The sequence below is a fragment of the Macaca thibetana genome, chromosome 14, assembly GCF_024542745.1.
Source record: "Macaca thibetana thibetana isolate TM-01 chromosome 14, ASM2454274v1, whole genome shotgun sequence".
Lineage (NCBI taxonomy): Eukaryota > Metazoa > Chordata > Mammalia > Primates > Cercopithecidae > Macaca > Macaca thibetana.
The window spans coordinates 1,063,909-1,090,815 of NC_065591.1; the positions used below are offsets into that span (position 1 = coordinate 1,063,909).

General features: G+C 56.1%; 2 protein-coding genes across 7 annotated transcripts in view; one reads left to right on the plus strand and one right to left on the minus strand.

The window, feature by feature from the left end:
- Window positions 1–6,936, plus strand: part of MUC5AC (mucin 5AC, oligomeric mucus/gel-forming) — a 42,948-nt gene extending 36,012 nt beyond the window's left edge. The window contains exons 45-59 of the mRNA XM_050757515.1: window positions 92–275; window positions 638–875; window positions 1,597–1,775; window positions 2,137–2,224; window positions 2,367–2,470; window positions 2,625–2,656; window positions 3,194–3,365; window positions 3,628–3,729; window positions 4,001–4,038; window positions 4,609–4,731; window positions 4,822–4,920; window positions 5,116–5,235; window positions 5,439–5,514; window positions 5,605–5,719; window positions 6,237–6,936. Of these exons, the coding sequence (XP_050613472.1) occupies window positions 92–275; window positions 638–875; window positions 1,597–1,775; window positions 2,137–2,224; window positions 2,367–2,470; window positions 2,625–2,656; window positions 3,194–3,365; window positions 3,628–3,729; window positions 4,001–4,038; window positions 4,609–4,731; window positions 4,822–4,920; window positions 5,116–5,235; window positions 5,439–5,514; window positions 5,605–5,719; window positions 6,237–6,501 (1,935 nt within the window). The 3' untranslated portion in view covers window positions 6,502–6,936. The remainder of the gene's footprint in view (window positions 1–91; window positions 276–637; window positions 876–1,596; window positions 1,776–2,136; window positions 2,225–2,366; window positions 2,471–2,624; window positions 2,657–3,193; window positions 3,366–3,627; window positions 3,730–4,000; window positions 4,039–4,608; window positions 4,732–4,821; window positions 4,921–5,115; window positions 5,236–5,438; window positions 5,515–5,604; window positions 5,720–6,236) is intronic.
- The window catches only part of POLR2L (RNA polymerase II, I and III subunit L), a 627,758-nt gene that overhangs the window by 371,743 nt on the left and 229,108 nt on the right, over window positions 1–26,907 (minus strand). The gene's annotated exons all lie outside the window — the stretch shown is intronic.

Below are 26,907 nucleotides of genomic sequence, written 5' to 3' on the forward strand. Positions count from 1 at the left end.
CGTGGCTTTCCTGGCTAGAGCCTGAGCAGTGGCTGACCGCCCGCCCGCCCGCCCACCTTCTATCTTCCCGTCGACTGCGCCCCGCGTCCAGATCATCTTCAACAACAAGGTAGTCAGCCCCGGCTTCCGGAAAAACGGCATCGTGGTCTCGCGCGTCGGCATCAAGATGTACGCGACCATCCCGGCACTGGGCGTCCAGGTCATGTTCTCCGGCCTCATCTTCTCGGTGGAGGTGCCCTTCAGCAAGTTTGCCAACAACACTGAGGGCCAGTGCGGTGAGGCCACAGGGCTCCCAGGCATCGTCTGGCATTCACGGGGGCAGGGGGTACTGGGCAGGGGGCGAGGCCGCCACGTGCTGCGCGTGCTGGTGTCTCTGCTTTCTGGCTGCTCTGCCGAGCGCAGGCCACACGCATGAGGCCTACACCTGCCCGTACCTGCAGCTCCCCGGTGCCATGGGGACTGCCCCAGGGTTGTTCTTGGGGGACAGCGAGGCACAGGCAGGGTCCACTGCGGTCCACCAAGGTGTGACCCTGAGATGCCAGGGTCCTGTCCCTCAGCTGGGGGTGCTGAGCCCCATGTGGACTGGGGCCGCCTGGCTCTGCTGTCCAGCAGCCTGACCCCCACCGCATCTGTCCAGGCACTTGCACCAACGACCTGAAGGATGAGTGCCGCACGCCTGGGGGCACAGTGGTCGCTTCCTGCTCTGAGATGTCTGGCCTCTGGAACGTCAGCATCCCCAACCAGCCAGCCTGCCACGGGCCTCGCCCGCTGCCCACCACGGTCGGGCCCACGACAGTTGGGTCCACCACGTTCGGGCCTACCACCCCACCTGCTCCGTGCCCGCCATCGTCCATCTGCCGGCTGATTCTGAGCAAGTGAGACTTGGGTGCAAGGGAGGGAGGGTCAGCGTGGCCGCCCCAACCCCACCCTTCCAAGGGCTGGCGGGGAAGAGGTACGTTTTCAGGGGCCTCCTGAGAGGAAACAAGAGCTGCTGGTGCCACAGGCCAAGGAGGGGCAGGTGCTGGGGAGGAGTGGGTGCTGGGGAGGGGTGGGTGCTGGGGAGGGGTGGGTGCCGGGGAGGGGCGGGTGCCGGGGAGGAGTGGGTGCCGGGGAGGGGTGGGTGCTGGGGAGGGGTGGGTGCTGGGGAGGAGTGGGTGCTGGGGAGGGGTGGGTGCTGGGGAGGGGGGGCAGGTACTGGGAGGGGTGGGTGCCAGGGAGGGGTGGTCATGGCTGGAATGCTGCCAAGGGCTGGCTGGGCCAAGCGGTCTCTGAGGCTCCCTGCTGGCTTAGGCGTCTGGACGGGGGCATCGGTCACCACCCCCAGGCAGCTCCCAGGTTTGCAGGGCGGCAGTGGGGGGCCCAGGAAGAACTTGCAGAAATAAGTGTATGATGCCATCTGGAACCCCAACCCCGGCCCCCAAGCCCACAGAATATGTGGAACGAGGCTTTCCGGGCACAGACAGGAGGGCGGCCGCACACCAGCGGCTGCTCAGGGACTCACCTCGCCTGGGGACTGCCCTGAAGCCTGGGAGCCTGACATGGAACAGCAGGTGGCCGGAGAGGCTGCACCCAGCACTCCACGCATCCCTCCTACAGGGTCTTTGAGCCGTGTCACGCCGTGATCCCCCCACTGCCATTCTATGAGGGCTGCACTTTCGACCAGTGCCACAAGACCGACCTGGATACGGTGTGCTCCAGCCTGGAGCTGTACGCGGCGCTCTGCGCGTCCCAAGACATCTGCATCGACTGGAGAGGCCGGACCAACCACATGTGCCGTGAGTGCCCCCACTGTCCTCAGGGTCCCAAGTCGCTTGTGAGGGGCACAGGTACGCCAGGCAGACCCTCAGGGTGGGCTCAGGCAGTCAGGGTGGGACCTGGAGGAGGAGGGGTCAGCCCCAGGACAGAGTGCTCCCGGTTCCCTGGAGAGAAAGGAGGGCGTCCACATCGGGGAGCCCGTGGTGGGGCCCTAGGGTGTGGCAGGCCGTGGCCAGGCCCAGACCCACGGGTGGCTGCGGGCAGCTCTGGAGAAGATGTTGGTGCCCAGCGGCCCGCGTTGTTCGGCGTGGGTGCCCTCCCTCCCTCCCTCCCTCCCTCCCTTCCTCCCTCCCTCTCAGGTGTGGCTTCCCCTCCCCACAGAATTCACCTGCCCAGCCGACAAGGTGTACCAGCCATGCGGCCCGAGCAACCCCTCCTATTGCTACGGGAACGACAGCGCCAGCCTCGGGTAGGCGCCGTCCCTCCTGGCCCTGCCGTGGGCCACTGCAGCCACCCGGACCCCAGCCTCCTGCTGCGTCTCCCACTCCCAGGCTGGGGCCCTTCCCACCTGGAGGGAAAAACGACATCCACCAACCCTATGCTCTCCACAGGGCCCTGCCGGAGGCCGGCCCCATCACCGAAGGCTGCTTCTGTCCGGAGGGCATGACCCTCTTCAGCACCAGTGCCCAAGTCTGCGTGCCCACGGGCTGCCCCAGTACGTGCCCCAGGCTGGGGCTGGTGGGGTGGCAGGAATGGGCCTGTGACTGTCAGCCAGGTCCTGGGGTCCGCCCGGCCCCAACGCGGGACCCTGCCCCTCACCCCTGTCGTGGCGGCTGACCCCCCGTGACCTCAGATCTCTCTCCTTCCAGGGTGTCTGGGGCCCCACGGAGAGCCGGTGAAGGTGAGCGGGAGGTGTGGCCCGAGAGGGCACTGGCGTCCAAGAGCCTGAGGAGGGAGGCTCTGGAAACACTAGCCCCAGAAATGGTCAGAGGGGGCTCAGGGGACGGGGTGTCCTCTCTGTGCCAGAGGCCCAGGGAAAGGGCCGTGGGAGGACCAGGCTCCCCGAAAGACTTGGGGATCTCCCTTCCCAGGTACCCACTCTGTCCGCACTGGGGACCGTGCCGGGGCCTCTGTCCTGGTGTTGCTGTGTGGGTGCCGGCCCCAAGGCTGGCCATACTCTTCCCTTCCTTGGGACCCCCTTCTGCCCGGCCGAGACTGAGGCAGTGTGAGGTGGGGGGCACAGGCCAATCACCCCACAGCCTGCCCACCTTGCAGAGCTTCCTGCCTATGCTTGGCCCACCCTGCACTTTAGAAGCTCTACTCCTGCGGGGTCCTCAGCTGCAGGCCGCACGGCCTCCACACTGCATGAGCCGGCCTGGCTGCTGCGCCCCTGGGTGGAGCCACTGTGGATGCTGGACCTCAGGCCTCTTCCTCACAGGTGGGCCACACCGTCGGCAGGGACTGCCAGGAGTGCACGTGTGAGGCGGCCACGTGGACGCTGAGCTGCCAACCCAAGCTCTGCCCGCTGCCCCCTGCCTGCCCCCTGCCCGGCTTCGTGCCTGTGCCTGCAGCCCCACAGGCCGGCCAGTGCTGCCCCAAGTACAACTGCGGTAAGCCCTTCGCTGGGTGGGGGGCACGGCGTGGCAGGCAGGTGACCCGGAGCCCACTCGGCCCGGCCTTTGCTGCTGCCTTGGGGCACGCACCTGGGGGCAGTGCCTATGAGGGTGCCCCCTTCTCCGCTCCTGCAACAGCCTCATCTGGAGACCCCCCCAGCGGGCTGTCTGGGCAGTCCGCAATCCTGGAGACCCCGGGGGTGGGCCTTTGGGCGGGGGCAGGGGACAGACTCCCAATTGCCTCCCTCCGCCCCCGCAGCCTGCAACACCAGCCGCTGCCCTGCACCCGTGGACTGTCCCGAGGGTGCCCGTGCGATCCCGACCTACGAGGAGGGGGACTGCTGCCCGGTCCAAAAGTGCAGTGAGTATCCTGGACCAGACCTTGTTGTGGGCCGTGGGCTGGGGTCTCCACCTGGGATTTTGGGGGGCCATAACCAGATAACCAGATGCCGCTGCGGCTTGTCCACTGCCAGTCTGTGGCTCCGGACTGAGCCTTCCACAGGGACAAGGCTGGACAAACCCCAGTGGCGAGCCTGGGAATGAGGCGCCCAGGAGGCTGCAGGGGCGGGCATGCCGAGGGTGAGGGAAGGACGGGTGGCAGGGGGTGCAGCTGCTTGTCTTCTCCTGGGCAGACTGGACAGAGTGCAGCATCAACGGGACCTTGTACCAGGTAAGAGCCGCAGAGCCCAGACCCCGCAGCCACAGGGACGGAGCTTCCTGCTGACCCTAGGGCCCAGGTAGACTTCGGAGCACCTGCCAACCCCCGCTGGGGCCAGGGACTTTAGTCTCTGCGGACACAGTCCACTATTAAGTGTGGCTGAGGCCTGAGGTCGGTCCCAGGCCCCGGAAGTGTGGATGTCTACACCCTGGGCTGCCTGGCTCCGGGGGCTCCGGGGGGCTCCGGGGGCTCCGGGGGGCTTTGCCTCTCCTGGCACCACAGCACAGCCAGCCTTGGATCCCATGGCTCTGTCCTGAGCCGGCTGAGCATGTGGCCCCCATCCATGGGGGTGCAACGTGGGGCTCTGCCCTAGGGATGGGGACCCTGGGCTGTGGCCTCTGTACCAGGAGGTGCCACCAAGAGTCACCCCAGGGGTGCAAGTCAGCCTGATAGGAAGCGGCCTGGAGGCGGATGTCTGGGAAGGTGGGGGCAGCAAACCAGTGAGGAGGCAGGGGGCGGGTCTCCTCAGGGCCCAAGCTCATGGGCCCTCAGCAGAGTGTCTGCTGCCCTGGCTCTTCCCAGCCCGGCGCCGTGGTCTCCTCCAGCCTTTGCGAAACCTGCAGGTGTGAGCTGCCTGGCGGCCCCCTGTCGGACACGTTTGTGGTCAGTTGTGAGACCCAGATCTGCAACTCACACTGCCCTGTGGTGAGTGCCCCTGCCCTGCCCCTACCCCCTCCCGGCCCCTGGAGGGCAGTGGTCCTCTGGACTCCGGCCACATGCCCATCCCTCCCACAGGGCTTTGAGTACCAGGAGCAGAGCGGGCAGTGCTGTGGCACTTGTGTGCAGGTCGCCTGTGTCACCAACACCAGCGGGAGCTCCGCCCACCTCTTCTACGTGAGTAGCGGCTGCCACAAAGAAGAAGGGCAGGGTCTGGGAGTACTGAGGCATTTGGAGACCTGTCATTACCCCCCGGAGCCAGGCATGCGTCTGGCAGAGGCTGGGGACCCTCTGGAAGCCCACAGGCTGGGGTGCAGATAGACGGACAGATGGAGGGAGGGTCACTCACCCCGGGGCCTGGCCTCCCTCCAGCCCGGCGAGACCTGGTCAGACCCCGGGAACCACTGTGTCACCTATGAGTGTGAGAAGCACTTGGACGGGCTCGTGGTGGTCACCACGAAGAAGGCGTGCCCCCCGCTCAGCTGTTCTCTGGTGAGGTCCAGGACCCCTGCCCCAGCCAAGGCGGCTTCAGCCCCAGATGGGTTTGGGGGGCTGTGATCATCGCTGCAGCGCCAGCAGACACTCTCTCCTGCTTGGGGCTGTCCACTCCCGAGCCTGGCCCCATGTCCCCGTCCCCCACTTCTGCGGGGGCCGCCGAGCGCCTCGACACTGAGGGCACCCTTCTGTTGGCACAGGACGAGGCCCGCATGAGCAAGGACGGCTGCTGTCGCTTCTGCCCGCCGCCCCCGCTCCCACCCCAGTACCAGAACCGTAAGTGCCGAGCCTGCTGGGCAGGGTGGGTTCCACCCTCAGAAGTCCAGGAGCAGCTGGGCTGGTCCTAAACCCTGTGTTCCTCCCCAGAGTCGACCTGTGCTGTGTACCATAGGAGCCAGATCATCCAGCAGCAGGGCTGCAACTCCTCGGAGCCCGTGCGCCTGGCTTACTGCCGGGGGAACTGTGGGGACAGCTCTTCCATGTACGTGCCTGGACAGTGGGCAGGGAGACGCAATTGACTGTGGGGTGCAGTCGAGGCCCCCGGGGCTCTGGGTCCAGAGAGATGAGGGGCAGGACCATGAGGGGCCAGGGAAAGGGCTCTGAGGGTGAGGTGGGAAAAGGGTCCTGAGATGGCGAGGGTGGGGCTGGGGCGACCACAGTCCCAGAGCCTGTGTCGGCATCACGCGCCTCTGTTTACTGAGCTCCGTCGGTAACTTGCTGCAGCTGCCCCGAGTCTCCCTCCCTCCCATCAACACGGAGCTGGAGTTGGCCCTGGTGGGACTGTTGGCGCCTGGGGAACTGGCAAATGAGAGCTGGTTGTCAGATACTGGCAGCACGCCTCCAGGAGTAGGGAACACGATGGGGCCGCCCGGAGCTCCGCACGGTGCCAGCTTGCAGCACGAGGCTGGGATGGTCCTGGCACAGCAGCTGGTGGGACCGCCCGGAGCTCTGCACGGTGCCAGCTTCAGCAGGAGGTGCTGAGCAGTCCCTGCCCACAGGTACTCGTTCGAGGGCAACATGGTGGAGCACAGGTGCCAGTGCTGCCAGGAGCTGCGGACCTCGCTGAGGAATGTGACCCTGCACTGCGCCGACGGCTCCAGCCGGACCTTCAGCTTCACCGAGGTGGAACAGTGCGGCTGCATGGGCCGGCGGTGCCCCGCGCCGGGCGACACCCAGCACTCGGAGGAGATGGGACCCGAGCAGAGCCAGGAGGCGGGGAGTGGGAGCTGGGAGAGAGGCACCCGGGTGTCCCCCGTCCACTGACCAGCACCGCCGCCCTCCTGACCCCCAAGGAGAACCTCCCATATGTCCTCCGAGTTCGGCTTCCAAGGCCAGTGGAACTTGTGCCCTCATCCAGGCGGCTGCAGCTTTGAACACACTGTCCACGCCCGCTTTCTTGTGGAGGGTGTGGGCTGTGGGTCACCCACTGCCTGGAGGAGGGGCCCTTACCCGCCCCGCCTGCAGCCACCTCTCAGGACCAGCCCAGGGCCGGTGGGGCTCCTCTGGCCATGTGTCCAGTCTGCTGTTCTCGGGACTTGAGTATCACCTGAGGGTCTCAGCAATGATGCTTGGATGTGGTGACAGGCTGCCCAGTGGCTGCAGGAGGAAAAGCCTCACTCCTACCTCAGCCCTCAGCCTGCACTCCCCTCCTCAGGACATGGCCAATCTGTTGCATAAATACACTTGAGCATTTTGCAATTTGTGGACTGTACATTTTTTGAGCTTGTTCATAAAACCCAGGAACAGGGTGGGGATAGACCTGGGCTCCAGGGGGTACACACCTCAGGTCAACCACCCAGCACTGGGCAGCCCTGCTGCCTCTGTGGGCTGGGTGGGACAGTGTCCATCTGCTCAGAGAGGAGAGGCCAGAGCTTGGATCTGCCCCAAGAAGAGACCACCACTCTGCAGAGGTCATTGAGGGCTTGGCTGCAGTCTAGAGTCCAGGATGCATCTGTCAGAACACAGAGAGTGAGTGAATGAGAATGAGAGAATGAATGAGTGAATAAATGAGTGAGTGAATAAGTGAGTGAATGTGTGAGTGAATGAGTGAGTGCATGTGAGTGAATGTGAGTGAGTGAATGTGAATGAATATGTGACTGAATGAGTGACTGAGTGAATGAGTGAATGAATGAGTTAGTGAATGAGTAAGTGAATGAGTGAATGAGTGAGTGAATGCGTGAGCAAATGAGTAAGTGAATGAGTGAGCAAATGAGTGAGTGAATGAATAAGTGGATGAGTGAGTGAATGTGAGTGAATGTGAGTGAATGTGAGTGAACGAATATGTGAATGAATGAGAGACTGAGTGAATAAGTGAATGAATGAATGAGTGAACGAGTGAGCAAATGAGTGAGTGAATGAGTGAGCAAATGAGTGAATGAGTAAGTGAATGAGTGAGTGAATGAGTGAGTGAATGAGTAAGTGAATGAGTGAATGTGAGTGAATGTGAGTGAATGAATATGTAAGTGAATGAGTGAGAGACTGAATGAATGAGTGAGAAAATGAGTGAGTGAATGAGTAAGTGAATAAGTGAGTAAGTAAATGAGTGAATGAGTGAATGAGCAAATGAGTAAGCAAATGAGTGAATGAATAAGTGAATGAGTGGATGAGTGAGCAAATGAGTGAATGACTGAGTGAATGAATGAATGAGTGAAGGAGTGAGTGAATGAGTGAATGAGTGACTGAATGAGTGAGTGAGCAAATGAGTGAATGAATGAGTGAATGAGTGAGCGAGCAAATGAGTGAGCAAATGAGTGAATGATGAGTGAATGAGTGAGTGAATGAGTGAATGAGTGAATGAGTGAGCAAATGAGTGAATGAGTAAATAAGTGAGTGCATGAGTGAGTGAATGAGTAAATGAATGAGCGAATGAATGAGTGAATGAGAGAATGAGTGAGTGAATGAGTGAGTGAGTGAATGAGTGAATGAATGAGGGGTGAATGAGGGAGTGAATGAGTGAATGAATGAGTGAATAAGTGAGTGAGTGAATGAGTGAGTGAATGAGTGAATGAATGAGTGAGCAAATGAGGGAGTGAGTGAATTAGTGAGTGAATAAGAGAATTAGTGAATGAATGAGTGAATGAGTTAATGAGTGAATGAATGAGTGAATAAGTGAGTGAATGAGTGAGTGAGTGAATGAATGAGTGTGTGAATGAGTGAATGAAGGAGTGAATGAGTGAGTGAATGAGTGAGTGAGTGAATGAATGAGTGAGTGAATGAGTGAGTGAATGAGGGAGTGAGTGAATTAGTGAGTGAATAAGGGAATTAGTGAATGAATGAGTGAATGAGTGAATGAATGAGTGAATGAGTGAGTGAATGAATAAGTGAATGAATGAAGGAGTGAATGAGTGAGTGAATGAGTGAAAGGGAGTGAGTGAATTAGTGAGTGAATAAGGGAATTAGTGAGTTAATGAGTGAATGAGTGAGTTAATGAGTGAATCAGTGAGCGAATGAATGAGTGAGTGAATGAGTGATGAATGAATGCGTAAGGGAGGGAGTCAGCAGGGAATGGGGCCAGCCCAGGCATCCAGGGCACCTCATGGCCCAGGCGAGGGCCTCTGACACGGGAAGGCTGCCCCTGCTGATGGAGGCATTCTGGGATGGGGGGTTCCATCTCTGCGCAGTTCCTAGACGTGCCATCACTGGGGCTGAGCTTGGGGTGTGCACACTCCTGAGTGTATCTGCAGGCAAGCGGGAGGTCAGCAACCCCACAGAGGGTGCCGGACGCTCTGCAGAGGGTGGGCTGGGCCCTGGAAGCTTGTCTCTCTCTTAGTTCTTTCTGACCACCGCCACCCCTCCCCGGAGCCTCCATGTTCCTGATGCCCAGCAGTCTCTCCTTGGAGGGCTCCAGGGAGCCCGCAGATCCCCCAGGACATTGACTGGGCCCTGCCTCGGCCACACAGCCGCGCCAGGAGAGCGGGCAGCACTGGCTCCACATCCCAGGAGTGGGCAGAGGGGTCTGGAAGAGCCCAGGCTGAGCCTAGCGGGGCTGGGGAGCCCACTGCCTAGACAGGGCCAGCACAGGGTGGCGGAAAGAAAGGGAGGGCTGTGGTCAGCCCTGGCTAGGCCTGTGGCGCACACAGGAAGGCCCAGGAACGTCTGGAGCCCTCCACGCCTGATGGTGGGACAGGTAGGTGGGAAGCTGCGCCCAGAGCGGAGGCGGTGACTTTGTGGGCTCAGGGTCCTCCCTGGGCCTCCCATGGCTTCAGGTGGCCTCAGTGTCCCTCTGGGCGAGAGAGGGCCTCAGGGACTTGTGCACCCTGGGCGTGGTGTGGAGTGGCTGAGGGGCTGGCAGGGGGTTCACCATCAGCAAGGTGGACGTAGGGGCCCGGCCTCGCGTCCGTGTCTGGGTAGGCGCTTTTCCCAGCCCTCTTGGACTTCGGCCGCGCCCATTGCTCCAACCTGTCCCTGCCTCGGTTTCAGGCTCCAGGCCCGGCGGCGGGGTGGGGTCTGGGGAACCGACCGACCTTCCATTCTCAGGCGTGCAGTCGCGCTCCCCGCAGTCGCCACGAGGTGGCAGCACAGTCGGCCCCGGCACCTGCCCGCTCAGGCCCAGGCTCTAGGCACCGCAGAGCCAGGGGGGTCCCGGGACTCGGCCCACATCCCTCAAGGCCGGCCCATGGCCCTGGGAGGCTGAGGACACCCCTCATGGCTTACAGGCACATGGCGGCCTGAAGGGCTTGGGCTGGGCCACAGGGCCGCGGCCGCTCCCACCACTTTGTGCCTGGCCCTGGGAAGAGGCCGGGTCGGTCCCAGAGTCCCTCCTGCCCGTGGGCCACGTCTGCAGGTACTGGGAGGTTGGAGGGCAAGGCCGGCCCAGTCCCTGCACCAGGATTTTTGACCCAATGGCAGGCAGTGAGGCCTCCGTGGCTCCAGCCTCGGCTCACATCTGGGGGTTACTCTGAAAGGTCTCGGGGCTGGGGTGCCCAGGACCCCCCAGGTCCAGTTCCCCAGCTACCCACCTGCCCTGGCCCAGTGTGTGCTCCCAGACAGCTGGGCAGTGGGGCTGCCTCCAAGCCTGACTCCTGGGGTGAGCAGGTGGGGTAGAGGGGGCTCCCCAGCCTCGACCCGTATCCCCTTGGCGGCCAGGCAGGAAGCACAGCCCGGGAGCTCCTGCTCCAAGAACCATCGGATCCAGCGCTCAGCTGACCCCCTGACCTCACAGCTGCAGGGCACCCTAACCAGCACCACTGTGCCCAGGGTGGATCAGGTATCCTAGAAAGCTGCCAATTCCTCTCAGGGTGGGGTGGGCACTGCTGACTAATTCTCTACCTCCTGGGGTTAGCTTGGCCCCACGGCTTCCCGCCCGGCCCTCCCTGCCTGGAACACGACAGAGTGGCCGGAGGTAACCGGATAGCAGGTCCCTGGGAGAAAGCAGTCGCCTCCCTGCCGCACCCCCCGCCCCGGTCGCCACAGCCCCTGGCCCTGGTTATGCAAGTCACCATTCCGGAAAAAGCCACAGAGCTGGGCGTGGCCCCCAACACCTTGGCAGCTGCCAGCCTGCCCTTGCTCCCCACTCCTGGACGTAAGCGGGAAGAGGCCAGGGCTGGCCTGGGTGGCCCCTGCCCCGCCCCCCATGCTCCTGTGCCAGGAGGCCACCTGGAGTATGGCCTTAGCGGAGGCGTCATGTCAAGGCTGGATGCTCATGACTCTGGGCCCCCCTCCAGGAGCCAAAACTTCCCCCAGGCTGATGGAGAAGTGGTGTCCCACCATGTGTCCAGGGGTCCATATCCGGGCCCATACTGGGGCCGGCTTCTGCCCAGATGAGGGGACCTGGGAGGCTCCCGGCCATGAGGAGCAAGATGGACAGAGAGGCAGGGCTCAGGGGCCCGTGACCACGGAGGGTAGGCCGTGCTCTCAGCCCCCTCCCAGCTCTCCCCAGCATGGTGGCACACAGGGCTCCTCGGGAGCCGGATACCCGTGGTCGGCCATGTCCTGGGGCGTCCCAGGCAGCAGCTCTGAGCTCCGGGCAGCAGGGTGGGTCCCTGCGGTCGGCCACGTCCTGGGGCATCCCAGGCAGCAGCTCTGAGCTCCGGGCAGCAGGGTGACTTCTCAGAGCAACCAGAGATCCAGGGCACCTGCCTGGCCCAGGCGCAGAGAGATGGACGCTGCAGTGTCAGGGATGCCAGCTGAAGCCCTGGGAACAGAGAGACCTGAGGATGATTTTAAGGAGGCTGGGGCCAGCGTGGAGAAGCAAGGCAGCTGCCCCGGGGCTGGCCACTCACCTGGGCACAGCTGCTGCTGGACGCTGGACACGCATCCTGCCCCCAGGTGTGCCTGAGTTCAGGACGGGTACCGACTGTGTGCCTGAATGTCCCTAGGCAGGACCCGGAACGTGTCTGACCCAGGGGCAGCCTTGTGGGGGACAAAAGACTGCAGAAGAGATAACCCCCTATGTAGAGAATCCAATTGAACCAACAGAGGAGCCGCGGGCGCCGACGGGACAGCCCCACAGAGCCCTGGCTAGAGCGGCCCGAAGTCAGGGCCGCTCTTCCACACGCTGGACCACCACCGGAAAACGACCGCGTCTCCGGCTGTGTTGAAGCTGCGCGGTGAATACCCACGTCTCCAGCAGCGGGCTGGAGGGATGCAGAGGAGGACTCAGAGAGGGAAGGGGCGTTGCACACACAGGCGTGGCTCCCCCAGGCTGACGGCAGCTGGTGAGAGCTTTAGAGGAAGTTGGCAAACTCACTGTAGAATCTACCCGGAGTGAAAAAGGTCCTCAAATATCCAGGTGGATTTGGAAAGGGATGAGCAAAGAGTGCAGTGCCCTGCCACCCAGGAGGGCTTGCCAGCAACCATCGCAGGGAAAGCACCCCTCCCCCCAGGTCACAGTGGCTTCCGGCAGCCGTGCTGTGTGGACCGGCCCACGCAGGCCAAAGAGACCCACTGAGGGGCCGGTGAGGTGCCCGTGTCCCTGGGGCCTCGCCGTGTTGCAGGAGCAGTGTGCAGGGCTGTCGGCGCCTGAGCATCTGCCGGGAGGCCTGCAGGGTTTGGGGGCTGATTGTTCACGCCCAGAGCCCAGGGATGGAGCCCGGCCCTCACAGTGAGCAGAGCAGACGAGGTTACCTGGTGGAAGGCACCACACGCTGGAGCCACAGGGCACCAGAAAGCGGAAAAGGAGAGTTCAAGATACTGGGGCTAGAACCGTGGGTGTGCTGACCAGAGGCCGCGGGAGCCCGGGGTGCGTGTGGGGCCGGGGATGACGGGACAGACAGTCCCGCTGGGCGCGGGGCTGCGAGGGAGCCTCCGGCCAGGGTGGCTGGACCAAGGTGGGCCAGCGGGGGCGGATGGAAAGGTGGCCGGGCCAGGCTGCGTGCGGGGGGCTTTGGAGGTCCCAGCAGAGGCACCTCGAGGTCTGCCTCAAATCCTGCTGCCTCTCACTCACCCTGGGGCTTTCTCGACGCTCATAAAACCCAGCCGGAGGTCACACCCAGGCGGCTGCATTTTTACAGAATAGAATAAAAAATAAAACGTCAGAGGTGACCGTGAGAGAGTGTGTGCGTCCTGGGCCCTGGAGAGACGTTTTATGACTGAGGTTCTGGGAGGCGCAGACGCGGCAGCCCGAGGACGTGGAGAGCCGCAAGTCCGGGTCAGAAAGAAGGTGCCTGCAGGCGGGACTGCGTGGCTGGGAGGCTGCGGCGTGTCCGGCGGCCCCGACACAGGCCCGGTGGGAAGGACGCACCGGTGCTGCACTCTCTGCTGTCATCCGCCATTGTCGTCCGGACTGTTTACCCGAAGGTGACATGCACCCCTCATGGCACTCACCCCACTCCCTGCCTTGCACAACCATCCCTGCCCAGCCCGCCCACTTCTCCAAATGTGGGGCTCCTCAGCCCTCGGAGCCCACCCCTGGGATCCCCCAGCCTCGGGGCCTTAGTGGGGACTGTGGGGTGGGGGCTCCTGTGCTGGCCCTGCCCTCACCAGATGAAGGTAGACAATGAAGACTGAGCCAGCTGAGCTGTGGGGCCTGGGGGACTCAGAAGCTCCTGGCTGGGCCCCTGCCAATGGTGGGGGCGGCTCTGTCACCTCCGGGAGCTCGCCCTGCTCATGACCCACCACATGCCACCCTAGTCCCAGACCCTGCAGGGGCCCCGAGGGCAGTGCTTACCAAACCAGAGGCAGAGGTCCTGCACCCCAAACCATCCAGACCCGTCCCAGGCCAGCGCCCACTGGCTCCTCCCTGGCTGGGCTAAGCCAGAGGCTCATTCCCACCCGGGCAGGGTTGGGGGCTGCTCCTCTGACCGTCCTGCCCAGAAGGGGGCCCAGCCCTGATGCACCACCCCTGCAGGCCCCGGGGCTCAGGACCCTGCCTCGCCCAGCACCCACCCGGGGGGCCTCAGAGGCCAAGCAGAGGCTGCCTGGGCGGGGGCCGGCAGGAGGGTGCCGGGGAAGGGACCCCAAGCTGATGTCCCCAGCCAGTGGCTCTCAAGCTTCCACCCTCCCACAAAAGGATGGTTCAGAATTGAGTGAAAACCGAGAACCCACGTCCTGCCGGGAGGGGCCCTGGCAGGCCGGCTCCAGCTCACAGGGTCCAGGAAGAAGCCCCTGGGGGCAAGGAGGTCACCAGGCCACACCCTGCTGGCAGGATGTGCCTTAGGTCCCCAGAGCCAAGAGGCACGATGGCCTTGCTCCCGGCACCCCACTCCCCTGCCGTGGACCTGTGCACCTGTGCCCAGCTCAGGAAGCCACTGGTAGCTCCACTGAGACCAGCCTCCTCGCCCGGGGTGTCTCAGCTGTCCCCAGGGCCATGTCCCCCACCCCATACTTGGGTCTCCACAGCAGTGCTGGCTGGGCTGGTTTGCAGACTCTGCTTCTGGAGAATCGTGCGGTGGCTCCTGTTTGCCTACGTGATGCTGCACGGACAGAGCTGCAAGGCCCTGGGCGGACATGCGGACATACGGATATGGACACACAGAGGCTTGGAAATGCCTCCTTCATCCCTGCTAAGAGCTGGGCCTGGGGCTTCGCCCCTACCCTGGAAGCAGAGGGTGGGTCTGCTCAGCTGGGCAGAAGCCTGTCCATCCAGAGGCTCAGTAACTTCAGGGTAATGCCCCTGCCAACCCCAAGCCAGTCTCACCATCCTCCTGGTGATAAAGGGTCGGTGCTGAGTGACCTTAAGTTCTGAGAAAGGGGCCTGGCAGCAGCTCTCACCCAAGCTCTGCCAAGGCCTCAGGCCGGCCATGAGCGAGTCTGCCCCTCATGTCCCCACAGCTGGGCAGAGCCGGGCACGAGGCCTTGGTCAGACCGCCAACCCTCCCGCCACAAACAAGTCCTCATTGTGCCCCTTGAGGCTTTCTGACCACCCTGACCTCTGAATGGGGTTGTAGGTCAGAGTTCAGAGTTCACTAACCACTGTTCTTGGAGCAGCTCAGACTCTGTACCCCACAGGGGTGTGGGCACGTACGCCGCCATCTGCTCAGACCACACAGGCTGTTGGGACATCACCTGCATCCCAGATGTGGGGCAGGCAGGGCCCTGGTGAGGCTGAGTGCACAGACAGGGCGGCAGGGCCCGAAGGTGCAAGGGGCAGGGATCACGCCTGGGCCTGTGGTAGGCTGCCCCTCTGCTGCTCGGCCTGCCCCATCCCAGCACCAGAGCCAGGACCGCAGTGAGTCCCTTGGGCTGGGCTGGATCTCCCTCTCCCAGTTCCTGCAGGGGCCCTGGGGCCAGGTGGGGCAGGAGCCAGCGGTAGCAGGAGCCTGTAGGGCTTGGGTGTGAGTGCTGGCCTTGGTATCAGGTGCCTCACCCAGCACCGGGCCACTGGGGAAGGTGGCGTTGGCCACAAGAGGCCATGCTGGCCCCTCTGCCAACCCCGTAGGCGCTAAGTCAACATCGGGGTTCCTGGAGGGAAGGGAGGGCCTGTTTGCCGCGGACACTTGGCAGGGAACCAGAACAACGTGCACCCCACTCCTGTTTGCTCTGACTCCAGTTGTCTTAATCCTGAGCAAACGCGGCCAAGGGGCCTCTGTCTTGTCCTCTGTCCACACCTGCCCGCATCCTCGCCTGCCCGCCACGCTGAGGCCACGCCTGCCTGCCACTGTGAGCCACCCCAAGACTCTGGCCCTGCATGGGGGTGTCGCTTCCCCAGGAGACTCTCAGGGCTAGGGAGCCACGAAGCACCCACAGTGCAGGGGCCAGGACCCCTCCCGACACTGGCCTTAGCATCTGGCCACGGCGTGCCTGCCCCTTGCATCCCTGTTGCCTGCTCAGGCTGGCTCTGCCATGTCCCCCTCCTCCTCCTCCTGCACGTGTGCCCTCTACTTCTCCCTTTTCCCTTTTGTCCCCCTTCACTACTGCACCCCTGCATCCAGGCCCCACTGGGCTACTGCAGAGGACCCGCTCTGGCAGCATCATGCCTCTGGGGAAAGTCCTCCTTTGCTGTGGTTCTGAACTCACAGGTAAGTTGAATGAGTGGAGCAGAGACCTCCTCCATGCCCTTCCCCAGGCTCTGGGGCTTGCATTTTGTTCCAGGGACTTTGCTATTTGCTCTCTGTAGCTACATATTTTTCTGAACCTCTTGAGTTTGAGAAGCATGTCCCTTCACCCTTATATACGCAGACATGTCTCCCAGAAACAGCAGGGGTCGCACCCAGATGGGTCGGTGACGTGACATCACAGCCCAGAGGCAGACCCCTCCGCTGTCCTGCCCATGTCCATCACAGCTCTCAACTTTCCCACCCCAGGATTTGGCGCAGGACCACCTGTCCCACCATTGCCTGCTTTTCAGTCTCCTTGTATCTGGAACCCGTCCTCAGCTTTTCTGTTTCTTGACCGTGGTCTTTTGAGGAGCACAGGCTGGTTATGTTGCATGGCACCCCTAAGTCTGTCTGAGGTTTGCTCGTGCTCCAGCTGGGCTGTACCCTGGTAGGGTCACCACGGGGAAGCTGTATGTGTCTCCAGAGGATGTGATGCCGGCTGGACCCAGCACTGGGACGCCAGCCTTCATCACTTGGTTCAGGGGTGTCTGCCAGTTTTCTCCACTAGAAAGTTGTTGGGAACAGACCCCCCCAAATCTGGCCATAAACCAGCCCCAAAACTGGCCATAAACAAAATCTCTGCAGCACTGTGACATGTTCGTGATGGCCATGACACCCACGCTGGAAGGTTGTGGGTTTACTGGAATGAGGGCAAGGAACACCTGGCCCACCCAGGGTGGAAAACCGCTTAAAGGCATTCTTGTTTTTTTTTTTGTTTTTTGAGACGGAGTCTCACTCTGTCGCCCAGGCTGGAGTGCAGTGGCGCAATCTCCACTCACTGCAAGCTCCGCCTCCCGGGTTCACGCCATTCTCCTGCCTCAGCCTTAAACCACAAACAACAGCATGAGCGATCTGTGCCTTAAGGACATGCTCCTGCTGCAGATAACTAGCCCAACTCTCCCTCTATTTTGGCCCATCCCTTCATTTCCCATAAGGGATACTTTTAGTTAATCTAGTATCTATAGAAACAATGCTAATGACCGGCTTGCTGTTAATAAATATGTGGGTAAATCTCTGTTTGAGGTTCTCAGCTCTGAAGGCTGTGAGACCCCTGATTTCCCACTCCACACCTCTATATTTCTGTGTGTGTGTCTTTAACTCCTTTAGCACCGCTGGGTTAGGGTCTCACCGACCGAGCTGGTCTCGGCAGAAAGTTGCCATCTCCTCCCTTGGAGCTAAGGAGTGTCTTGTGGGAGATGCTTCAGGACCACGTAGTTATTCTATTCTTCCCTGGCTGCTGTGCCTTAACTAGCGTCAATATCCATCAATGACTCTAATTCCTCCCACTTTTCTTAGTCTTTCTCTCTAAAAGCTGGGAGAGCTCAGGGCATTCAAGGAAATCTCTGTCAAAACCTTAGCTGAACGCAAGCTAAAGGAACAGAGACTTTGTGATCACACATGACAAGAAACAGTCTTTTCCAGCCAGGCACGGTGGCTCATGCCTGTAGTCCCAGAACTGTGGGAGGCTGAGGCAGGCGGATCCCCTGAGGTTTGCAGCTCAAGACCAACCTGACCAACGTAGCGAAACCCACCTCTACTAAAAATACAAAAAAGTAGTCAGGCGTGGTGGTGGGTGCCTGTAATCCCAGATACTTGGGAGGCTGAAGCAGGAGAATTGCTAGAACTCAGGAGGCAGAGGTTGCAGTGAGCGTGCCATTGCACTCCAGCCTGGACAACAGAGCAAGACTCTGTCAAAAAATAAAAATAAAAACAAAAATAAAAACACCAAGAAATAGCCTTTGAAAAATTCACTTAAAAACATCTCAAATGGATCACTACAGGCTTCAGTAATAAAAAAAAGAAGAAACAAAAACCCAGCCAACACTAGAAAAAGGGGGAAATCTGATTTCTAGAGTTACCACATTATAATAGTTAAATCCCCAATTTTCAACAACAAAACAATAAATCACAAGACTTACAAAGAAACAATACAGTCCATTCAAAGGAACAAAATAAACTGGGAGAAATTATCCCTGGGTAAATTCAGACATCAGTCTTACTAGCCAATGATTTTAAAGCAACTGTCGTAAGTTGCTTAAAGAGCTAAAGCAAAAGATGGACAAAGAACCAAAGGAGGTCAGTAAAACAATGCCTGTGCCTAAAGATAATACCCACAAAGAGACAGAAATCATTTTTAAAAAGAACCGAACAGATATTCTGTACTTGGAAATTATAAAAACTGAAATGAATAAAAATCACTAGAGGGGTTCAACAACATATTTGAGCAGTCACAAGAAAGGCTCAGCCAAACTTGAAGACAGGGCAATTGAAATGGTCAAGTCTGAGGAGCAGAAAGAAAAAAAAGATTGAAGAAAAGTAAATAGAGTCTAAGGTAGTTGTTGACAACCAAGTAGGACTTACAGGAGGAGAGAAAGGGGGAAATTATTCAAAGAAACTCAAAAAAATTCAAAGGAACAAAAATGGCCAAAAACTTCCTAAAATTGATGAAAAACATGAATCTACAAATCCAAGGAGTTCAAGAAACTCCAAGTAGGATAAACTCAAAGAGATCCACACTGAGACACATTATAATCCAACAGTTGAAAGACAAAAGCAAAGAAAGAATCTCAAAAGCAACAAGAGACGTGACTTGTCACAGTCAAGGGATCTTCAGTGAGACTGGCAGCATAGTTACTATCAGAAACCTTAAAGGCCAACAAGGTAGTGGATGATAATATTTAAAGTGCTGAAATTAAAAAAACAAAACAAAACACTGTCAACCAAGAATTCTATACCTGGCAAAACTGTCTTTCAAAACTTAGGGTGAGATTAGGACATTACTAGATAAACAAAAGGTGAGGGATTTGTTGCCACTAGCCAAGCCCTGCAAGAAATGTTACATAAATAAAAGGACACTAGACAGTAACTCAAAGCTGTAAAAAGAAACAGATCTTCAGTGAAACTACATACATGGACAAATATAAAAATCCAGTATTACTGTAAATTTGATTTTACTCCACTTCTTCTTTTCTACAGGATATAAAAGGCAAATGCATACAAATAACTATAAATCTATGTTATTGACTACACAGGTATAAAGATGTAATTTGTGACATCAATGACATAAAGGGAGGGAGTGGAGCTGTGTAGAAGGAGGTTTTGTGTGCAATTAAAGTTATGTTGTTATCAATTCAAACTAGACCGTTATGACTTTAGAATGTTATATGTCATCCCCAGGGTAACCACAAAGAAAATGCTATAGAATATACACAAAAGGAAATGAGAAGGGAATAAAAATTTGTCACCCCAAAAAATCAACTGAACACAAAAGAAGGCAGTGATGGAGACAATGAGAAACAAAAAAATTAGAAGACATACCAAAAAAAATAGTAAAATGGCAGTGATAAGTGCATCCTTATCAGCAATTGCTTTAAATGCAAATAGACATAGACTTTCCCCTTAAAATGCAGAGACCGGTTAAAATCAATTTTTAAAAAACCATGATCGGCCGGGCATGGGGGCTCACACCTGTAATCCCAGCACTTTGGGAGGTTGAGGTAGGTGGATCACGAGGTCAGGAGATCGAGACCATCCTGGCTAACATGGTGAAACCCTGTTTCTACTAAAAATACAAAAAAAATTAGCCAGGCATGGTAGCGGGTGCCTGTAGTCCCAGCTACTTGGGAGGCTGAGGCAGGAGAATGGTGTAAACCCGGGAGGTGGAGCTTGCAGTGAGCCGAGATCGCCACTGCACTCCAGCCTGGGTGACAGAGCGAGACTCTGCTGTCTCAAACAAAATGAAACAAAAAAGTCATGATCTAGCCATATGCTGTCCACAACAGAGTCACTTTAGAACTAAAGATACAAATATGTTGAAAGTGAAAGGATGGAAAAAGATATTTAATGCAAATAATAATCAGAAGAGAGCTGGGGTGGCTATACTGTAAGACAGAACTATTTATATTTTAGAAAGTTTACAAGACTGGGCATGGTGACTCATGCCTGTAATAATCTCAGCACTGTGGGGGGCCGAGGCAGGTGGATCACCTGAGGTCAGGAGTTTGAGACCGGCCTGGCCAACATGGCAAAACTCTGTCTCTACTAAAAATACAAAAATTAGCCAGGTGTGGTGTCAGGCACCTGTAATCCCAGTTACTTGGGAGGCTGAAGCAGGGAGAATTGCTTGAACCCAGGAGACGGAGGTTGCAGTGAGCTGAGATCACACCACTGCACTCCAGCCTGGGCAACAGGAGTGAAACTCCATCTTAAAAAAAAAAGAGTTTACAAGAGACAAAGAAATACATTATATATTGATAAAAGAAGCAATTTTGGCACTTTGGGAGGTTGAGATGGGCAGATCATCTGAGGTTGAGAGTTCAAGACCAGCCTGGCCAACGTGATGAAACCCCATCTCTAATAAAAATACAAACATTAGTCAGGTGTGGTGGTGCACACCTATAATCCCAGCTACTCAGGAGGCTGAGGCATGAGAATTGCATGAACCCAGGAGGCAGAGGTTGTAGTGAACCAAGATCATGCCACTGCACTCCAGCCTGGGCAACAGAGTGAGACTCTGTCTCAAAAAAAAAAAAAAAAAAAAAAGTCAATTCAACAAGAAGATATAACAACTATAAATATATATGAACCAAACAACAGAGCCTCGAGATATACGAAGCAAACATTGACAGAATGAAGGGAGAAATAAATAGTTCTACAACAAATAGCTGAAGACTTCAGTACCACACTTTCAATAATCAATACAACAACCAGACAGATCAATAAGGAAACAGAGGACTTGAACAACACTAGAGACCAATTAGACATAACGTACATGCACAGAACACTTCACCTACCAACAGCAGAAGACACATTTTCTTCCAAGTGCACATGAAACATTCTTCAGGATAAACTATATGAGAGGATCCAAAACAAGTCTTAATAAATTTTAAAAGATTGAAATCACACAAAGTATTATACAAAGGAATGAAGCTAAAAATAAAAAATAAAAGAAAAACTAAAATGTACAAATATGAGGAAATTGAATATCACACCCTTAAATAACAAACAGGTCAAAGAAGAAATCACCAAAGATATTAGGCATTCTTAAAGCTTGAATGAAAACAAAACCACAACATATCCAAACATATAAGACACACAAAGGCAGCAATGAGAGGGAAATGTATAGCTAGAAGTAACTAAATCAAAAAAGAAGAAATACCTTAAATCGATAACCTAATTGTATACCTTAAGGAACTAGAAAAAGAAGAGAAAACTAAACCCAAAGCTACCAAAAGGGAGGACATAATAAAGGTTAGAGTAGACATAAATAAAATAAGGAATTTTAAAAAATAATAGGAAAAAAAAAGCCTTCAATGAAACCAAAAGTTGGTTCTTTAAAAAGATCAACCAAATTGACAAACTTTTAGCTAGATTGGCTAAGAAAAAAGGGAAGATTCAAACTGCTAAAATCAGAAGTGAAAAGGATATTACTACAAATTTTTACAGGAACAAAAATGATTATAAGAGAATGCTATGAATGATTATCTGCCAACAAATTTGATAACTTAGAAGAAATAGGCAAATTCCTCAAAAGCACTGTATCCTAGCAAAACTGCCTCATGAAGAAATAGGCAAACTGAGTAGATGTAGAAAAGGAAGTTAAGTCAGTAATCAAAACCCTCCTAACACAGAAAATCACAGGACCTGATGGCTTTACTGGTTAATTCTAACAGACATTTAAAGAAGAATTAACACTGATATGTATCAAATTCTTCCATAAGATTGGAGGAAAAAAGGGCAACACTTTTGTATTAGTTCATTTTCATACTGCTAAAGAAATACCCACGACTGAGTAATGTATAAAGAAAAAGAGGTTTAATGCACTCACAGTTCCACATGGCTGGGGAGGCCTCACAATCATGGTAGAAGGCAAAGAAGGAGCAGAAGCACGTCTCATATGGCAGCTGGGGAGAGAGTGTGTGCAGGGGAACCGCCCTTTATAAAACCACCAGATCCCTTGAGATTTATCCGCTGTCCTGAGAACAGCACCCATATCAACTTCCTAAGTCATTCTATGAAGCTAGCACCACACTGATACCAAAGCAGAGAAAACAAAGAAAACTAAAGACCAATATCCCTTAAAAACATTGATGAAAAAAATCCTCAGCAAAATACTAGCAAACTCAATTCAGGAACTTTTTAAGAGGATTCTATGCCATGATCAAATGGGTTTTGTTCCTGGACTGCAAGGATGGTTCGAGATATGAAAAGCAACCATTGAAATACACCACATTAATAGAATGAAGGGGAAAAAATCCCATGATCATTTCAATTGATGCAGAGAAAGCATTTGCCAAAATTCAACACCATTTCATGGTTAAAAATAAACCAAACCCAGACAAAACAACCAAGTAGAAATAGGAGGAAACTACTTCAACATAATAAAGGCCATATGTAAAAAGCCCACAGCCAACCCCATATTCAACAATGAAAGACCGAAAACTTTTCCTCTAAAATTGGGAAAAAGACACCAAGGCTTGTGTTCACCATTTGCATTCAACATAGTGTTATTCAACATTGTTCTAGCCAGGGCAGTAAGGCAAGAAAGAGAAATAACAGAAACTAAAATTGGTAAGGACGATGCAACATTACTATGTTCACAGATGACATGATATTATATATAGAAATCCCCCAAAATTCCACCCCAAAACTATTCAAGCTGATTAAAGCATTCAGCAATTGCTATACACTAGCCATGAACATTGGGAAAAGGATATTAAGAAAAACAGTTCCCAGTTTGGGAGGCTGAGATGGGCGGATCACGAGGTCAGGAGATCGAGACCATCTTGGTTAACACGGTGAAACCCCATCTCTACTAAAAAATACAAAAAACTAGCCGGGCGAGGTGGCGGCGCCTGCAGTCCCAGCTACTCAGGAGGCTGAGGCAGGAGAATGGCGGGAACCCGGGAGGCGGAGCTTGCAGTGAGCTGAGATCCAGGCACTGCACTCCAGCCTGGGTGACAGAGCGAGACTCTGTCTCAAAAAAAAAAAAAAAAAAAAAAAAAAGAAAAAAAGAAAAACAGTTCCATTTACATAGCATCAAAAAGAATAAAATGCTTAGGAAATAAACATAACCAAAGAGGCAAAACATCCGCACACTGAAAACTACAGAACATTGTTGAAAAAATTATTTAAAGACATAAAGTGGAAAGCCATCCTGTGTTCATGGATTTGAAGACAATGTTGATAAGGTAACGGCACTGCCCAAAGGTGGTACAGATTCCATGCAATCCTTATCAAAATTCTCATGGTACTTGTGTAGAAATAAAAAAATCCGCCGGGCACGGTGGCTCAAGCCTGTAATCCCAGCACTTTGGGAGGCCGAGACGGGCGGATCATGAGGTCACAAGATCAAGACCATCCTGGCTAACACGGTGAAACCCCGTCTCTACTAAAAAATACAAAAAACTAGCCGGGCGAGGTGGCGGGCGCCTGTAGTCCCAGCTACTCAGGAGGCTGAGGCAGGAGAATGGCGTGAACCCGGGAGGTGGAGCTTGCAGTGAGCTGAGATCCGGCCACTGCACTCCAGCCTGGGCGACAGAGCGAGACTCCGTCTCAAAAAAAAAAAAAAAAAAAAAAAAAAAATCCATGCTAAACTTTGTATAGAATCTCAAGGGACCCTGAAGAGCCAAAATAGTCTTTCAAAAGAACAAAATTGGAGGACTCATACTTCTTATGTTTAAAACGCATAACAACGCCACAGTAGTCCCTGTACTGGCGTAAGGACAGATATATGGACCAATGGACTGGAACAGAGAGCCAGGAATAACCCTTGGCATATATGATCAATTGATTTTCTTTTCCTTTCTTTTTCTTTTTTTTTTTTTTTTTTGAGACAGAGTTTCGCTCGGCTACCCAGGCTGGAGTGCAGTGGCACAATCTTGGTTCACTGCAACCTCCACCTCCTGGACTCAAGTGATTCTCCTGCCTCAGTCTCCCGAGTAATTGGGACCACAGGCACCTGCCACCACGCCTGGCTAATTTTTTGTATTTTAGTAGAGATGGGGTTTCACCATGTTGCCCAGGGTGGTCTCGAACTCCTGAGCTCAGGTGATCCACCGGCCTCAGCCTCCCAAAGTGCTGGGATTACAGGCGTGAGCCACCGCGCCTGGCCTGAATGGACATTTTTTCCAGAGGAAATGTACGAATGGCCCATAGGCACATACAAAGACACTCGACATCACTAATTATTAGGGATGTGCAAGTCCAGACCACATGGAAATATCAGGTGGTGATTTTTTTTTTAAAAAGATAACAAGTGTTGGTGAAGATATAGAGAAATTGGAACCGCTGTGCACGGCTGGCGGGAGTGTAAAACAGCACAGCCGCCGTGGGGCAGTCCAGCAGCTGCTCAGAAAGCCAAACATAGACTGACCGTGTGACCCAGCCATTCCACTCCAAGCCAGAGGGACTCTTACCTGAGGAACTGGAAACAGGGACTCGGATTCCTGGGCACATTGCAATGTCCATTGCAGCTTTATTCACAAAGCCAAAGGCAGAAGCAACCTGAGGGTCCATCGACGGGTGAACCGATGAACCCAGCGGGGCCCATTCATGCAGTGGAAAATGACTCTGCCTTCAACAAGGAAGGAGACCCGGACACAGACAACGACACGGATGAGGCTTGAGGACATCGTGCTCCGTGAAACAAGCCAGTCACGCCAGAACGGGTCTTGTGTGAGTCCATTTATACGAGGTCCTCTAGAGGACCAAACTTACTGAGAGAGGTGAGGCTGGTGGATGCGTGGGGCTCGGGGTGGGGAGTGGGATCTGGTATTTCATGGGGACAGAGTTTCAGTGCAGGACTATGGGAAAGCTCTGGGGGTGGGTGGTGGGGATGGTTGGACGAAAATGTAAGTGGACTTAATGCTCCTATATTCACTTAAAAATGGCAAAATGGGCAGCACGGTGGCTTACTCCTGTCATCCCAGCGCTGTGGGAGGCTGAGGCAGGCGGATCACGAGGTCAAGAGATTGAGACCATCCTGGCCAACATGGCGAAACCCCCCGTCTCTACTAAAAATACAAAAATTAGCCGGGCGTGGTGGTAGGCACCTGTAGTCCCAGCTACTTGGGAGGCTGAGGCAGGAGACTCACTTGAACCCAGGAGGCGGAGGTTGCAGTGAGCTGAGATCGAGCCACTGCACTCCAGCCTGGATGACAGAACAAGACTCCATCTCAAAAAAAAAAAAAAAAAATTGCAAATTGGGTTGTGTGGTGGCTGACTCCTGTCATCCCAGCACTTTGGAAGGCTGAGGTGGGAGGATCGCTTGAGGCTGGAAGTTCATGACAGCCTGGGCAACAGAGTGAGACCTCGTCTCTACAATAAATAAACAAACAAACAAACAAACAAACAAGGCTAAAATGATCAATGTTAAGTCACATACATTTCACCACTGTTTTAGAAAAATGCCCTATAGCTTTCCTGCTTTAAATGATCCAATCAATTCGCCCCACGCCCCCAGGCTCCTCCCCACACCTGACCCTGCCCTCACCTCTGGCTCCTCTCAGCCCCCTGTGTCCCAGCCACACCAGGTGCATGTGGACCCTCCAGGGGGCCGAGTCCATCCCTGCCCCGGGGTCTCTGCACCTGCTGTTCCCTGGTTTGCAGCTCAGCCGTCATCCCCCCCACCCCACCCAGAGGACCATCCTCTCTCTTTCCTTGGAAGCTGGTGCTGCTGCTGCAAAGGCCACGCTACTGGAAGCCTCAAAGTGGGGGGGGACTCTGTTCTAGTCCTTGTCAAATCCCACTGCCCAGGGCAGCACCAGGACCCAGCTGGGGCTCCTCGGAACTGGCAGGAATGAAGCGGGTGGGGAGACAGGCAGAGAAGGGGGTCTGTGCAAAGACCAGGAGAAACCAGAGACAGGTGGTGGGGGAGCCGAGGCCTTCACACAGGGCAGGGGCTGTCCTGGGGGGTCTCCGTGTCTTGCAGCCCCTGTGCAGGGCATCCTTAGAGCAGGGGCAGCTCAGGGCACTGGAATGTCCAGGTCCTGCCATCCCGCAGCTTCACTTCCTGCCAGGTGATTCGGCGCCCCCAGTCGTGCCTGTCGCTCAGTGGGCCAGGGTCTGAGGGCCGTGAAGACCCAATGTGCCCCCACCTGCTGCTTCTGGACACCAGGCACTGGTTCTGAGACCCCTGGGCTTTGCTGGACACCTCCTCAGGTGTACTGGGCCAGGGGACAGGGGCCTGGCCATCCCAATACCCAGGAGCAAGCAGCCCGTCACCCGCCAGGGGCCCCGAGGCCTGGAACACACTGGGACCCTCGGCCTATCAGCAGGTGCGCCCCCAGGAGCGTGGGTGTGGCCAGGAGCCGGGGGAGGCCCCCGTGCCAGGGAGCAGGAGGCTGCTGAGGTGGAGAGTCCCACACAGCCACCACCCCCTGTCCCCAGCACAGCCTGGGGCCTGGCTCTGAGCAGACCAAGAGTCCATCCCTGCTTTGTGACCCCCTGGACTGTGCCTGACACCCCAGGTGTCCAGCGTGGTGCTGGGGCCTGGCTCAGTGCCTGGGAGCTGACGGACCCTAGGGTCTGGCTCAGTGCTTGGGAGCTGATGGACACTAGGGCCCAGCTCAAACCTGCATCGCTGTGGTTGGGGGAGGGGAAGGCTGAGCCACCTGGGGACCCCAGCCCCAGGGATGACTCTTTGCAGTGGCCAAGCCCCCCAGGTGGCCCCCCAGGGCTGAGGGGCTGGGCTTGGGACAGCTGGTGAGAGCAGATGGTGGCTCTGACCACTGGTGCCTGGACGGCCCCTGGAGGGGTCTGTGAGGTCCCAGGCGGGTCCTCATTCATGGCGGGATTAATCCCCCTTGGGTTCCATGTCACCCAGGCCGCCTCTTTGTCCCCACTACCCCCTGGCCAGATGATGGACAGTGACCCGCCCAGGGCTGGTCCTGGCTCAGACCCCGTCAGAGCCGCAGGGCAGGTTCTTGGCACGTCCGAGGTGGGAGGCTCCTCTGCGCTCCAGGAGGCTGTGCCCGGCCCCCCTTCCTGGCAGGAACCGGCTGCGTCCCTTTCCTTCCTTTATCTCCTGTTTTCAGCGCCTTCAACTGTGAAGACGCAAACTCTTCAAACACACTGAGCAAACAGGCCGGACTCCCGGGGCCGCATCCGGGATGTCTCAATAGCTGTGGCCTTGACGTCCACCTCGGACCCCTGCCCCGGACCCAGCCCAGTCCCCAAGGGAGGACAGCCTAGT